This window comes from Phragmites australis, chromosome 19 (genome assembly GCF_958298935.1).
Source record: "Phragmites australis chromosome 19, lpPhrAust1.1, whole genome shotgun sequence".
In the NCBI taxonomy this organism is placed as follows: domain Eukaryota; kingdom Viridiplantae; phylum Streptophyta; class Magnoliopsida; order Poales; family Poaceae; genus Phragmites; species Phragmites australis.
The window spans coordinates 3,263,867-3,280,683 of NC_084939.1; the positions used below are offsets into that span (position 1 = coordinate 3,263,867).

At 39.9% G+C, this 16,817-nt stretch overlaps 1 protein-coding gene across 1 annotated transcript; it reads left to right on the top strand.

Moving 5' to 3' along the window:
* The first annotated feature begins 6,525 nt into the window (after positions 1-6,525).
* Positions 6,526-8,260, top strand: LOC133901047 (uncharacterized). Its single transcript, XM_062342340.1, has 3 exons — positions 6,526-6,601; positions 6,695-6,936; positions 7,049-8,260. Exons 1-3 carry the CDS (start codon positions 6,526-6,528, stop codon positions 8,258-8,260), a joined length of 1,530 nt encoding a protein of 509 aa, XP_062198324.1.
* Positions 8,261-16,817: the final 8,557 nt, after the last annotated feature.

Below are 16,817 nucleotides of genomic sequence, written 5' to 3' on the forward strand. Positions count from 1 at the left end.
CCACATGACGACTTGCAAATGTCGAAGCGGACTCTCGAAATAGTAGAACTGAACCTGAATCTGGTTAGATTAATGTCTTGACATGTTCTGACATCAAAACTTTATGTGTACATATATGCTTGTCAGCTTAGTCTTACTCAAAACCATGCCAAAATGTTAATGGAGGGGCCTTCTTACTTGTCACCTGCCATTGTGTACCAAAGGGCCGGCAAGTCCTGTTATCACTGGTACTTTGTATTAACTCACTAGGTAGGCAGGGACTAGGATCTCCTGACGTCGCGAGCTGTTGCTGACACGTAGAGCTCAGACGAAGTCACTGTGACATCAACGTCAGGGGATCCGGATTCGGTAGGCAGTGCCTGTGGAAGGGTTCTGCTGTGTACATGAGATTGCAGTCAGTAATTCTTGTTTACCTGGCTTCTCACATGTGTTAGGTGCTCAAGATTAAACTACTATTGTGGAACTTCAATACCTTGCCACTGCACTGCTGTTTTACCGTGCAATGGAGCTGTAACATGGAGACTGGAGCTCTCAATTTTGACCTCCACTAAATCCTTCCCATTGAAACTGTTATGCAACATCTGTATGCATAAATACTCATGTTGCCTGAAGGAAAATTTACATTAAAAAAAACCTCAATCATGTGAAAAAGACGTCTCCTAGCTTTGTTTTAAAAGAGGTTGTCTTAAGAGAGGAGAGTAGTATCGAACCCTTTAGAGAGGTACACGACCTGATGGTATTTAGAATCCAGGTGGTCCATCTGTTAGTATTAATCTAATATAAGACATGATCAAGCTTAGCCTAATTACATGAACACCTAATTCCGTCGTTAGATACAACATGACTAACCTGATAGAGAAGATGCCTGTTTGGTGCAGACATGCTGCTGATGTTGATGGTGTCAGTGTAGCCCATGAACTCGCTAATGCAGTCCTGCAATGGTGGCAGTGGTCTTCTAACCGCTGTCGTGCTTTGTCCCGATCAGTGGGTTCTAGTTTTAGATCAACTTATTGTCTCATTCATTCTAGGTCGTTAGGAATTGTGACCCATCTTTATAGCATGGGAGGAGGGACCAAGCCAACAGAATGGTTGTGGCGCTTCCGATCATGCACGCATACGTGAGGGTGTCTCCCTGTTTGCTCGGTCAAAACAGTTAGCCTGAGATCACCATACCAACACCATCTCTTAACTGGAGGCTATACTAACCGAGGTATCTTTCATAGCTAGTACCAAAAATACATATCTTTTTATTTTTTACTGACAATTTACGTAATCTAGTTTTTGATGTCTTTTCATCGCTATCATTTTAGTTACTTTTCGTGTAAAGAATTGTTGTCCTTGTTTAGAGGGTATATAGATGACACATATTTGCCACGCACTCTACACTCACACCACACACGTGCGCGTGCATGTCTTTACACACGCTAAGAATGGATTGGACTCGAGACCTCCAAAGTACCGACGCTTGTACCATCGAGCTAGCAGCCCGTTTTCAAGAATTGTTGTCCTGAGAGGGAGAAGAGGGGCACCGTGAAGAAGAGAAGCCAGTGAGGTAGGAGGGGATCCAAGTATCCAACATGCAAGTGGACGATTTGGTGGTATTTTGCAGTACCATCCAGATATGAATGAAAACCTTGTCTTGCGAGGAATCTCGCTACATCGAAACCGTCATGGTTACATTCACATTCCACTTTCTAAAATTTATATGAGGTTCTTTTGTTCCCTACAGTTTTCGGTTATCCCGGCCCTATCTGATCTTTAGAACTGGACACAAACCTTTCTTATTTCTCCTTTAAAAAGAAAGATTGAGCGGACGGGCAGTAGCCCGATTGGCAACACCCACATGGGCGTGGTGAGAGCCGGGGGGGGGGGGGGGGTTTCGATTCTCCCTCCCGCATCTCCTCCTGTAAAAGACTTTCAAGGAAAATCCTGGGTAGGGGGGGCCCAACTGTAAAAAAAAAGAAAAAGAAAGCTTGAATGTTTCAACATGGAGAATTTCAACTAGATCTGCAATCAGAGAACTTTTAACCGGAGAATTTCAACATTATTTATCAAAAATTGAAACTTCCAGTTGAGAAAAGATTCAAAAACTTTTAGCTCAAAGTTGATCATTAACTACTTGTTTCTCTGAATCCCTCTTGGGCGAGGGGGTTAGCCGGTTAGGTGGTGAGGGCATGTTGGTCATTGGTAGCGGTGGCACTTGGCAGATTCAACAATATAATAAATGCGAAATACATTCAAAATTTATATGACACGCCTAGAGACAACAAAATTGAGCTGATTTAAAGTGTGATGAACCAATCCGCGCCATTTATCATTCCTCTCAAGTAGGTTTCATCTTCTAAACATTTTTCTTTGAAAAAATTAGAAACAAACAAACCTCCTCGCATCTTATTCCAAATTTGAACTCATTTTCCCCGCTTCGACTGTAGCTGGTGTAGTAGGACTAGGACAGTATTATTGTGCCAAGGACAAAGTCGTGGCGTAGTAGGGATTTGGCCATGCAACCGGCTGCCAAGCCATTGTGCACGCAACACTTGTTTGGTTTTCCAAAAAAAGGTTGCCAAGATATTATTTAAAAAAAAATAGGCAAGTTGATTTTATTTTTAATGTTATTAGGAAAAAAAATTGTAAGAAAATTTCGTAGGGTTGAACAGTACATTCACCACGATTCATCGAGAAGTGGAGCCGAAGTGCCAAATGGAGTAGGACCCTGTTGAGTGTTAGTTGAAAAGAAGAAAAAAAAAAGACTTTTAGCTGCTCTCCACTGCCCACGCGTGCAACCCACCTCCACCGATCGCTAACCCGCATCCGGCGACTCTCGCCAGCCTCCGGCCACCGCCGACCACTCCAGTCCCCAGACGACACCCATCATAGGCGGCACCACCCTGCTCCGGTTAGTCACCCTATTCTCGTCGCCATTGTACAGCTCTATAAGAATTGTAAAGGAGAACATTTAGTACTAAGGAACAATGGTTGATGTCCATGGACAACTGAACTCAGACAAACTACTTAGTTTTAACGATAAAAGAGATTAAGTCAAAGTTGTGCAATGATAACGACAAACTGAGACACATTATGCTGTCCTGATGCAAGTACTCTATAATAGCAGCCCGTTCTCAAGAATTGTTGTCCTGAGAGGGAGAAGAGGGGCACTGTGAGGAAGAGAAGCCAGTGAAGTAGGAGGGGATCCAAGTATCCAACATGCAAGTGGACGATTTGGTGGTATTTTGCAGTACCATCCAGATATGAATGAAAACCTTGTCTTGCGAGGAATCTCGCTACATCGAAACCGTCATGGTTACATTCACATTCCACTTTCTAAAATTTGTACGAGGTTCTTTTGTTCCCTACAGTTTTCGGTTTTCCCTATCTGATCTTTGGAACTGGACGCAAACCTTTCTTATTTCTCCTTTAAAAAGAAAGCTTGAGCGGACGGGCAGTAGCCCGATTGGCAACACCCACATGGGCGTGGTGAGCCGGTGGGGTTTCGATTCCCCCCTCCTGCATCTCCTCCTGTAAAAGACTTTCAAGGAAAATCCTAGGTAAAAGGGAGGCCAGCTGTAAAAAAAAGAAGAAAGTTTGAATGTTTCAACATGGAGAATGTCAACTAGATCTGCAATCGGAGGATTTTTAACCGGAGAATTTCAACATTGTTTATCAAAAATTGAAACTTCCAGTTGAGAAAAGATTCAAAAACTTTTAGCTCAAAGTTGATCGTTAAGTACTTGTTTCTCTGAATCCCTCTTGGGCGAGGGGGTTAACCGGTTAGGTGGTGAGGGCATGTTGGTCATTGGTAGCGGTGGCACTTGGAAGATTCAAAAATATAGTAAATGCGAAATACATTCAAAATTTATATGACACGCCTAGAGACAACAAAATTGACCTGATTTAAAGTGGGATGAACCAATCGGCGCCATTTATCATTCCTCTCAAGTAGGTTTCATCTTCTAAACGTTTTTCTTTGAAAAATTTAGAAACAAACAAACCTCCTTGCATCTTATTCCAAATTTTAAAATAAAGGTTTTAATTTTTTTTTTGAGTACATTCACCACGCTTCATCGAAAAGTGGAGCCGAAGTGCCAAATGGATCAGGACCCTATTGAGTGTTAATTAAAAAAAAAAGACTATTAGCTGCCCTCCACTGCCCACACGTACAACCCACCCCCACTGATCGTTCCCACGCCCCTGCCGCCACATCCGGTAACTCTTCGCCAGCCTTCGGCCACCGCCGCCCACTCCAGTCCCCCGACGACACCCATCATAGGCGGCACCACCCTGCTCCGGTTAGTCACCCTATTCTCGTCGCCATTGCACAGCTCTATAAGAATTGTAAAGGAGAACATTTAGTACTAAGGAACAATGGTTGATGTCCATGGACAACTGAACTCAGACAAACTACTTAGTTTTAACGATAAAAGAGATTAAGTCAAAGTTGTGCAATGATAACGACAAACTGAGACACATTATGCTGTCCTGATGCAAGTACTCTATAATAGCGCCCCTCCCCCCCTCCTTGATGTGTTGAACTAGATCTACATGTTGATCAAGAGAAATTAGTGCTTCATGGTTAAAGCTTATACTCAAGATCATTTTTAATATATGAACTCTTTACCCGGAGAGAAGTTACTATAACATGGAAACTTAACTAATAGAAACTAATCATGTTTATCTTACTTAGCTCCTACAACCAAAACTTACAGCTGACAGCTCTGCTATATGTGGTATGAGAAAACAGAGTTAGCTTACATTTGATTGTGAGCTGAAACTTGTCTTCTAGCTGTTCATTTTTTCTATCCATGCTGCGGGCTAGTGCAGCTTTGCACCGTTCGAAACCTGGTGGGCACGATCATGGCGTGGGGCTGCCCTATCTAGTGCGAGATGTACACGCTCCTCCTCCAGTGGGCGACCGAAGTCGCACGGCCACTCGGCGTCCTGTCCGCGCTCTTCTAGGTTCAGTCGGGCTCCGTGTTTGCCATCTACCACGATTTCTTCTGCGCTCGCACTACTATGATTTCTTCTGGCAGTGAATAAGAGGTAGTGATACTCAATAGTACTATTGTCGGTTTTGGAACTAGCAGTAATATAGTTATCATTGCTAGTTTGTGTTACGAATCGGTAGTGATAATCGATCATAAATCTGATGTTTTTGGGATCAAATTTTTTCCGCACTCGACGAAGAACCCTCGCGGCTTCCCGCATGCTTTTATGACTTGTGACGACCCCTCCACGGTTCATGTGGTCACTCTCACTTGAATATAGAAAATTTTGTGCATGTGCATTTTGTGGGATTCGAACCGGCGACCTTCCCTTCGTGCGGAAGCTTCCTTACCATCTCACATCACAGTCTTACCTGATGACTATGTTGAAATTTATTTTTTTAACCTTTCTTGCTCAAATCTTTGGACAATTATCTGGACATCTATATGGATTTAAATGAAAAAGTTATCAACTATAAAATTATACATCTTATCGAGATCTACAATATTCATATGAAGTTTGTCTCCATCCGACTTAGTATAAAAAAGTTATCTCCAATCCATGCACTCTTCAGTAAAACAACCATTACTTTTGCATATAAAGTCCGATTTCGACGTTCGACCTCTACTTTCGAAGCTAACGAGGAGGCACATCTGAAAAAAATATATATATTTACACATGTACCTTTCTTGATCCAAAAAATGCTCAGAAAATCCTCGATAGGACCTTTGAAGTTTTTGGTTAAACATTGACCTTCTCCAATTTATCTAAAAATTGACCTTTGAAGTTTTTGGAATTTCTACCGTGTAAAGCTAGCCACCTAGCCCTTTTTGTCGAAAGGAATTTGCTTTTCCTGATTGAAGATATTGTGTTTTATGCTTGTGTATTGGTCAATCTAATATCTTTATTTTTTTTAACGAAGAATCTAACATCTTTATTTACTGTGATTTGTGTGATATCTAGTTTTATGGGCGTAAGTTCTCCCTTAGCATGCAACTATTCCTATTTAACACTGCCTTCACCGAGGTTTGATAACTTAGCTAGCCAAGCAATAGTGAGCGAGTCAGGTTTCCCATGTTTGTAGTTTTAAATCATAAACGAATTTGGGTCAAATCCTCACCAACTACAAGTTATGATGAGGACAGCTAGAGGTTTAGTTATCATGTAGTATATCTGGTTAACTAAAGTACTATCCACGTATCACATTTAAGCTGAGATCTGAACCACAGGTTTTGTGCACTATTGCTTATGTCTATTATATCTTGTTAAATTTTACTGGCAGTAAACTTAAATATCATAACCGATATTACAATTTTATTCATCTATCCTGAATTCATGATGCACATAGGTGGTTAATGTTAATTGTCTCCACATTAATAGTATTCTTGTTGTGGAGTTGACATAACTTTGCGATTGTATGGTCTTACTAGGGTTTTGTCAGGGCTTCATTTTTCTGTCACTGATATACTTATTCTTTGTACGCATGCAGGACTCGATGTAGTAGAAGTTCTGTTTGCATAATGTTATTGTGTGCTAGACAGTGTGATGGAATACAACAGAGAAGAGGCCTCAAGGGCTAGAAGAATTGCTCTAAATAAGCTGGCAAATAAGGACTTTTTTGGTGCCCAAAGGGTTGCGCGTCAAACTCAAAGGCTTTATCCAGAGCTTGAACACTTATCACAGTTGTTAACTGTCTGTGAAGTTTGTTGTGCAGCGGAGGCAAAGATCAATGGAAACCTGGACTTGTATGCTATTCTCCAAGTGGAGGCAACAGAGGACAACACGGCCATTAGAAAGCAGTATAACAAACTTGCCTTTTGGCTTCATCGTGATGAAAATACTCTTCCTGGTGCTGAAGCTGCATTCAAATTGGTTTCAGAAGCTCATACAACTTTGTGTGACCAGACGAAGCGATCTCTTTATGACATCAAAATACGGTATGCCTCCAGAGAAGTGGCAAATAAGTCTTCATGGCTATCAGGCAAGACAAACAAAAGTGGTGTGCCTGGATGCATACCACCATATGATTTTTACAATTGTGTTCTGGACCATATGTTCTCGCTGTCAGAAGCGATTTGTCTACTACCAAAGGAACTTTGTGGTTGGCTGTGATGATTGTGGCAAAAACTTCTTTGCATTCAAGCTGCATGAGCAGGCCGTGCCCTCGAGATTCCTATCAGCTGCACCTAATAATTCTCAAGTTCCACCAGAAATGTTTTCATGTCAACAACATGGGGTTGTCCCTAATCAGCAGGTCCAGTACACTAAGCTTAAAGCTACTGGAGGGGAAATGGATTCTAAACCGATGGTGCATGCTACACATACTGATGAACATATAAAATGGGATGGAGGGTCAGGTGGTTATGGGGAAGGTAGTTCAGAGACAAGAAGCAATGTAGTTCAGTTTTCAGCAGTGAACCAAACTCATTCACCTTCACCTTCTGGAGACAAAGATACAACTGGAAGTATGGCATCAGATCCTCCAGATCCAAAATTTGTTGCCACTCAGAACTTGAGTAGAGAAGATGCATCTGCAGTTGTAGGTAAAAGAAAGCAAGATGGTGCCGACTACAGCCAAAACAGGGATTCCTGTAACAATAAGAGGCAAAGGAAGTACAATTCACTCTCTGATGCTGATTCGAGTGATGAGAAAATGTTTAATGGTAATGTTGCTGGCGCTGACAATAAATCCACTGAACACCTCCACAGGAAATTGGGTAGCCAAGAGGAAGGAAATGCAACACATAAAGGCAATCAGCAAGAGTACAAGAATGAAACTACGGATATTGGTAATCAGATGTCTAGCAATCCTATTATTACCTACGAGTGTCCAGACTTCTTTGATTTTGGAAAACTCCGAGACCTCAACAAAATTGCAGTTGATCAAATCTGGGCAATTTATGATGACCATGATTTCATGCCAAGAGTTTATGCTCAGATAAATCACGTCGATGCTTCCAGCCTTAAAGTTCAGTTAACTTGGCTGGTGCACAACGCAATGACTGAACAAGAGGCCAAATGGGCTCGTGAAGAATATCCTGTTGCTTGTGGAAACTTTTGCTTAGGAGAAAGATATGTGCTACAAGATCCATCCATGTACTTTTCCCATGCAGTTTCATGGACAAAAGGGAAAAATGGGAACTCATTTGATATTCATCCTAAAAAGGGTGAGCTATGGGCTCTTCACAAAGAATGGAGCATGCCGTGGAGCTCTGATGCATATAACCATAGGAGCCCTTTAACGGTGGTCTATACTACCTGTAGGCAAAAGGTAGTATGAATTTAATTTGACCGTCTACTTAATTGGATATTTCTGTAATTACAATAATAATATTAATATTTACCCACTATATCATTGAAGGGCATTGCAGTCTTTTTTTACCTAATCCCCAAATAATCGGTTCGTTCAACACGCGAGAGCTGCGGCGCTCGCGAGAGAAGGCGACTGCACGCGGGAAGGGCGGCGGCGCGCTCGAGCACATCGTCGGCGAGGGCGGCTATGGCATCTGCGGCGGCGCGCGAGAGTTTGGCAAAGAACCAGGCTCCTGGCGCCGCGCCTTCCCCTGCGAATCGAGATGCCGTCACCACGACTCGAGTCGCCGTAACCCTAGTCACCGTCAACTGGATGGGTCGGACTGGTTCTCACCATTCAGACCAGTCTAAACATTGAACCTATGAATTTGCACGATATAACTACCATGCCATTTCTTTTTTTTTTTCTAAAATACCTTTATACTACGTATACTCCTCTTATATACTACTTATACTACATTTAAATAATAGGTAGTATTTTAACCGATCTAGACCATCCGATCAAAAAATAGATAGCTCAAGTTTCTTTGAGACCACCGTAAATTTTTTTAACTATAGATCCTACAACTGTGATGTTGTGGAAATTTTCGACGACTCAATGAATATGGGTGTCATCGTTTCTCCCTTAGTCAGAATTGAAGGCTTTGTTAGCCTATTTGCGAAAGCTAAGGATAAATCCCGTATTTTGGTACCATCAAGTGAGCTACTTCGATTTTCTCACACTATCTCCTTCTATAAAACAAATGGAAATGAAAAGGTAGGGGTTGCAGAAGGATTACTGAAACTAGATACTGCAGCTCTTCCATGTGACTTGGTCTCAGCATTTCCTTCCATTACTCTGGACTCTTACATCGATCTCAACAAGAACTGATGGCAGTTGCATCCGGCTAAACATTTAGAATTAATAGAGCCGGCTGTTCTTAAAAAAAATCATTTTTTGCCGGAACTTTGATTCAAGTTAGTCACGGAGTGCCAGCCAGATGAATCTTTTAGAAGAAACATTTTTAGGAACTTGGAGTCACAATCGAATGTTAACGCCAAATATAATTAGATTCGAGCATGTCCACAAGAACGGGCGTGCCGTGTAACTATTAACAAAAAGGTCTACATAACAAGTGCTAGCTTTTTGTTAACCAAAAACATAAGATAACAAGGGCAAGGTTTGAATCTTTTGGACGGCTAACTGAAAAAAGGCTATGAGATGTTTGATTGGAATCGTTAGGGGAACGACAACATGTGGCTTCGACAAAGTGATATCGACGAAGCCGTGGATCAACGACCGGGATGAGGGCAAGGTTTGCATGACCAACTGAAGAAGCTTTTTCTTATATGTTTGTTTGAGTTCGACAGAGAAATTCAGAAAATAGACAATATGTATTGATGAATTGTATATCTATAAATTTGCGATGGAAGGGATTATGATAATAAAAAGGATACGATTCTAGCTGCGCTATTTGCGCTGGCCATCTTGCTAGTTCCAAATAAAAGAGGCTCAAATAAACCAGGCAAAAAACATAAAAATGCGAGAGAAACCTATATGGACTCACAAGAACTCATGCAACACTCTAGAGAAAAACCATGCAAACATTCGCGAAAAAATTTACCCAAAATTTGAGGATTTACAGTTTAGCTCCTGGAACCACCTAAATCAGAAGTGATTACGTTTGCATTTGGCTAAACATTTAGAGTTACTAGAGCCGGCTGTTCTTAAAAAAAATCTTTTTTCCACAGAACTTTGATTCAAGTTAGTCAGGGAGTGCCAGCCAGACGAATCTTTTAGAAGAAATATTTTTAGGAACATGGAGCCACAATCAAATGGTCTAAACAAATTATTAATTATTTCAAGAGCACAAGGCAGATTTTACATCTTGGAATATCAACGATGCAATATCTCCCCAGTTTATTCCTTTGCCTCGTGAAATTACACATGGCCTTCTGTCATTTTGAAGGCATGATTGTAGCCACCCTCTGGCGGAATCTTGAAAGCTACAAAAAGTGGATAACAAAGTTGTTAAACAGATGAGCATACGAATAATATACATATCATGTGAATGAAACAATAATTTTCTCTATTGTACTTACTTCCACAATATTCGGTAGTAGTTTTAAAACTCTTGCCGCAAGCTCTTGTGGCGCGGACTAGTTTCTCTGGACTGAGTGTCTGCTGGTCCTCCTCACTAAGGTGTTCGCATACACCATCGATGTCCTCCTTTCTCAGGGTATCACAACAAGCAGCAGTTGGCACACCAGAACCTTTGGGTCCTCTACGACATATTCTCCAACAGTATTTGAATACCTCGGCCTTTACGGCATCCCAGTCCTGCTCTGCAAATGTTGGATCAAAGTTGAGCATCGTTAAAATCATTGTAAAGGCTAGGACAAGTGCTACTATTTTAGAAGCCATCTTGTGCAATGCCTTTCTGTGAGGTGTGAAGGATTGCAATGTGGAAAGTGGTGGATACTGATATATATAGGTAAGGGATGGAAACAGTGTTCATCATGTAGCAGTACAAGAAAAAAAAACTCTCAAAACCTTTATATCTCCAGCATCAGAATAAATATCTAAAACCTTCATGTGTTCAATATCAAAATAAATGTTTGATAGCTCAGAATGTCCAACATTAGAATAAATGTTAAAAATCTTCGTGCTTCCAATATCACAATAAATGTTTGATATCTCCCTATGTCCAATATGTGAATAAGTGTCTTGAACTTTTTGTGCCGGATATCAAAATAAATGGTTGATATCCCGGTATGTCCAATATCAGTTTAAATGCTCAAAGCCTATCCTGAACTTAGATGTATGCAGTGGGTGCAAAATAATTTTGATTGTAATCCCAAGATTCAAAGGAACCACATCTAGATACAACGATACCATAATAAATGTACGAAACCTTCATATGTCCAACATCATAATAAATGTACGAAACCTTCGTATGTCCAATATCATAATAAATGTATGAATTCTCTATCCTAGATTTTAGGTGTATAGCTTTAAATATAGTGGGTGAAAATTAATTTTATGGTAATCCTGAGATATAAACAAACTATCTACATACAACAACACTATTAAAAATGCTCCAAACCTTGATATGTCCAATATCATAATAAATGTTTGAAACCCTCGCATACCAATATCAAAACGAGTGCATGATATCTCTATATGTCCAATGTCAGAATAAATGTTCAAGGTCCATATTTGACTTAGGTGTGTGACTTGAAATATAATGGGTCCAATTTAATATCAAAATACATGTTTGATATCTCTGAGCATGACAATGGAATTAGTTACCAAAACAAATAGTTAAGGAATTCCAATTTAAGTATTGTGTTATTTCTCGATATAGTAAGTTTCCAGGTTCACATTATTGTTTCTCTACCGGCTTCCACTACTAGAGAAATCAATATTAACTATAGGGCATTGGTCGTTACTAGTCCAAATGTGGTCGTTAAAAGTTTCTAACGACGACAAAAATGTGGTCGTCCATGGTTGTTAAAGGCTCTGTTATTAAAAGAATTAACTACCACATACAAGTTCCCGTCGTTAATTTTTTAATGACGTAGGGGAAGTGTGTGGTCGTTAATAATGAGGAAACAACGACTATTTTTCTAACGATAATGACCACTTTTGTTGTCGTCAATTATACTACACCTGCTACGTAGAAGCATTAACGGCAACCTTTTGGTCTTACTGTCGTATTATTGTTACAACCATATTTTTTATATTTGCAAGTAAACCATTTTTTTATTTTCACAAGCAATGCATTTACTGTGGTTGTTAATACTGTGATGGCCTTCACAATTTAAACAACCACACGCTTCATTCATACCTTAAAGATATGTATTCTTTATTGGAATAAAAACCAGATTATTACTATGGAAGGGTAGCACTGTCCTGCTTACACACATCCAACATTATGCAAATATATTCATACGAAGTTTGTGTTCCAGCTGAAAACAACAATTGACAAATTGAATGCCATATAAGGCAACAAAAAAAAAAGACAAGTACTGCAACACACTAAATTGTCTTCCTCTTAAGCAGCCACCGGATGAATGTGTTAAATGACTCCCCATATGTAAATGCATTCCAAGTACATAGCACCCACGGCTGATCAATGAAGAGTTTATATTGTTTTTTTAGATAAAGGAAAGAGTTCCGGTTTTTTCATCATCCGATGCATACAACCTGTGTTTATTATTACAATGCTTCAGCATGAAGAAAATATGAAAAATAAAAACTTTAACCATATAACCTATGGTTATATGGTGACCTAATCTTGGTGAAGATTTGCATAGTCACCATATCCAAACAGTGATATGCCTTCTAGATATCTTCCCTTTGTATTTCCTTTTGTAACGACCCCTAGAAATGTAACCAATAGATTCCCTCGAACATTGCTGGCATCAAAGTCATAGTAGTTTTTCTATGGAATGAGTACTAGATAATTAGGGTTGAAATTATGTTTAAGGATGTGACTTGCCTTGCGATTCAAAGTCGTCGAGTCCTTCAAGTTCTCCACCTGCTCCTGTTCCCGTACACTCCTTGCGAGCTACTGTGCGCTCTAACGAAATTTGGGAAATAGAAACAAATAAGACTATTAACAGTAAATAAAAGTCGTTTGGAAAAAGTTTTAAATGAGTTAGCAAGTAGAAAGAAATAAGACTAGTAGTTTCATGCACTGAATTTATTTGGAGCCCGACAAAATAGATAAAGAACATGATCAGAAGGCTTTGAACTAGTTGTGAATCAGGACATAAACTGTAGGCTTAAACTGATTTCTAGCTTGGTTTGGATTAGTCGGCAATTGGTAAGTATAAGCTTAAACTTGGCTAAGCTAACTCACTATGGTTGGATTGATTACAATGACATGCACTTGCTCTGTTCTGAACACAGGGCATGAGGGTTGGAAACGATTCAGCAGAAACAGAGGTTAAGGCCGGTGTACAGTGGCTGCGGCGAGGAAAAAGAATGGTGACGGCCGGTGCGAAGTCGAGCTCGTCGTCAATGGATTTTAGTGAGTGTGGGCACTGGCCCCGTGTGATTGGGAATACGTAGGACAGCAGGAGTGCATGCAGATTTCAAATAAATAATCTGGAACGGACAGCTGCTATGTGTTGCGCCATGACCGCCGGCTCCAGCGATTTCAGCAAGAATGATTCGAACGAAATCGATCAGATAGAGCCATATGCATGAGAGCAAGAAGAAGAAGGTGACGCGGAAAGGTTGGACTCCTGTAATACCAAATAAAGAAAGAAAGAAAGAAGAAAGCGTTGACCATATGTATCCAATAGTTGACTTTTAAATCCATTGTTTATACGAACGATCGGAGACCATAACTGTGTAGATCTCATCGACATGAACCCATTTTTGCTATTTAAACATCCATTTTAGACACCCTATGACCCAGAGCAAGCCCGATAAACCTAGACCGTTGATTGATTTAAAAAAAAAAAGAAAAAGGGAAATGTTGAAAAATTTTCTAATTTTGTTGAATTCCTCATCAATCCTTCGAAGGTGATTCCTAAGTAATCCTTAGGTGTTTGTGGTTGAATTGAATCAAATCAATTCCCATCGAATATGTGATCGTTGATCCGATTGGCTTACAATAATCTTTGTTGAGTTGAAGATGTAACACCAAAGTGAAATATCTTTTTTTTAATTGAACAAGGTCTAGTTAGTATGGGAGAATCTATTTTGAACTTAAGGTGGAGGTGTTACATCCGTTCTTGCTATATGAGTTTATGTTCAACATGTTTTGAAGTAATGACGTGTATGTGATGTTTTTAGACGTAGGAAGAGCACTTTTATACTATATGTGTTTTTGATGTGCTTTAGTACTAAAAATGTACTTGTACAGGTGGTAATACTTCCGAGTGTACCTAAGTGAGGTTTCTTTTGCCGCCTTCAGTAAAAGGCAAGTAACGTAGGGGGTGCATTTCAATATTCATATCTTACTCCCTTTACAAATGAATTGAAGTATTTAGCGTTTTCTAATTTATTCAAATCATGGATGATGTTGCATTTGACGAATTAAATTCATACCATTTCTATTGATTTTGATTATGTCGTTGGCGTGATGAATAAATTGTAGTGTTATTTATCATGAATCATCGATAGAAAAATATAAGAATTGACATCATTTCATATGCATACATATGATGTATTTCATATGGTGATAAAGACCGGTCACTGCTATTGTGCATGACTCGCACCGGTATATGGAGTTGCATGAGAGGTTGGCATTATCTAGCAAAAAAACTCTCAATAGAGTTGCATCATGGCATTCATACATTTATATAATCTTTGAAGAATACAAAATCCTAGAGAGTTTAATGTCATGATATATGGAAGACTATGTTGGAGATTATCATGGTTGTTCCGTTGACAAATATTATGTCATGTGGAAGGATACTCTCTTTAATTTCATATGTTTTGGCTTTTCATTGTGAGAAAAACTGTTGTTTCTAAAATACTCTTTAACTAGGTGAGATATGTTTATATACATAGCTGTTACTTGCTGAGCTTGTCTCACCCCTGTTAAATCTCTTACATGTATGCTCAGGTTGTTGACATGCATTTTGGGCATGGAACTTGGTAGCTGCACGCACTGCTTCATCATAATGTTAATAACCCAACTCGTGTTTTGAAACTCTGTTTTTAGTAATATGTTGTTCGTGTTGTAATAAGTTTTGCGCTTGAAGAAGAAGTAATCTTGTATATGCTGTAGAGATACGTATGTTATGGTTGCATCGTGAGGACCTTTATATGTCATTTATATCTTATATGTTTTGTATGTGATTATTGATTGTGTTATTAGTTTTATCATAATTTGAGAGAAGGTGCTACCAAAAATTTGAATTTTTGGTTGATATATGCTTAGAAGTAAAGTAGGACGTTACAGTTGGTATTAGAGCCTATACTTTAGATTATAGAGACATTATAAAATAATTTAACACACTTGCACATATAAGATAGGAAAGTGTTTGCATATCTTTGCATATGCCTTGTTTCGTTATATCCCTTTAGTTCGTTTTCCTGAAATATTTGAATATTGATGTATGTTTACTTATCCATTATGGTGCATGTAGTTATGCCATCTAAGACGTGAGGTTGTGGACGAGGCCGTGGGACAGATTGTGGCCATACAACTATCCCAAGTCGTGGTGATGCGCAATCAACTGCCGGTGAGGTTGAGTCCTCTCGATCAGAAGGTATCAGTCAAATGGAATTAATGACTACTATACGAGAGATGCTAGAAGAGTTGAGAGCGTTGAGGCAGGTTTTTCCAATTACTCTTGTTGCAGGCACTGTCTCGGCGCCTGCTCCTACCTCTGTTAGAGGTGCGATATGTCAGACACCTAACAAGGGTGTTACTAGTGGAGTAACGCTCAGTGAGTGGATGAGTACGAAGTTGGACTCCTTTGATAAATTAGGGACTCCAATTCATACTGCAGATTGGCTTGCCTATATAGAAATGCAGCTGAAACGTGGTAAAGGGGTTCACTAGCACATCATCACATGGTCACACAAAAGGTAGTCTCAAGGGAGCATGTCACTCAACAGAGGGTTTTCAACAGAAGGAGCATGGCCATTGCAGTGCTCCACCACAGCTGCTGGTTCTTCATGCCATACTTCTTCAGTTCTGCCTACAGCTTCGACACTTCCTTTTCGGCATTAGCGAGCAAGCACATTCAACTGCTTCCTCCAGGGCATCCTGTTGACCCAACACATCTGCGAGGCTGCCTTCAAGCATCTCTGCATACTTCCACAGCTTGCGTATGGTGTATAGGGAGTCCTCCCATCACATAACAAAGCTGCACGAACAACCGCCCTGAGAAAACAAGTGTAAAATTAACAGCAATGTCATCACAACAGAGCTTACAGTACAAGAGCACAATATCAGCTATTGGCATTTATCTTTCACCTGGATGCCCAATGTAGACACAAAACATAATGCAACGCTAGATCAATTGTACTAGGTATTGTGGTCGTTGTTTTATCTCCTACTGGAAGGTAGTCCAAGTTGAATGCCACAAGCCTAGAAAAGAAAATCGCCAATAGTTATTCAGCATGTCTAATATTGTAATTACTTGAACCGAAAATGTCTGGACACTGTTTCGTTGAATTATAGCACTACATGAGTAGGAAACTTGGAACTGCAATGAACTAGAAAAAGCTTGATCACCTGACAGGAGAGTCTTTTAGAACAATCTCCTCCATTCTACCGATATATGGAGGACCCAATAATATAACTACTGCGGATGGGTGGCTCCGGGAGAGTTAACTTGTAGACTCTCTTCTCTGAAAGGCTGTAGAGGCAGGCAACGTTGTCACCATCAGCTTGAGAGGTGTAGAGGAGGCACGGCGTTTGAGGTCGCCTGTACCTCCCACGGCGTTTGAGACTTTTTTTGTGACCGGAGTATTTACACATGTTCTTCATGTTTTCAGATTAGGCTTAATTATTTAGGCACCCAAACATTATTAACAAACATGAAACCTAAGTGTTACATATCCATAACTC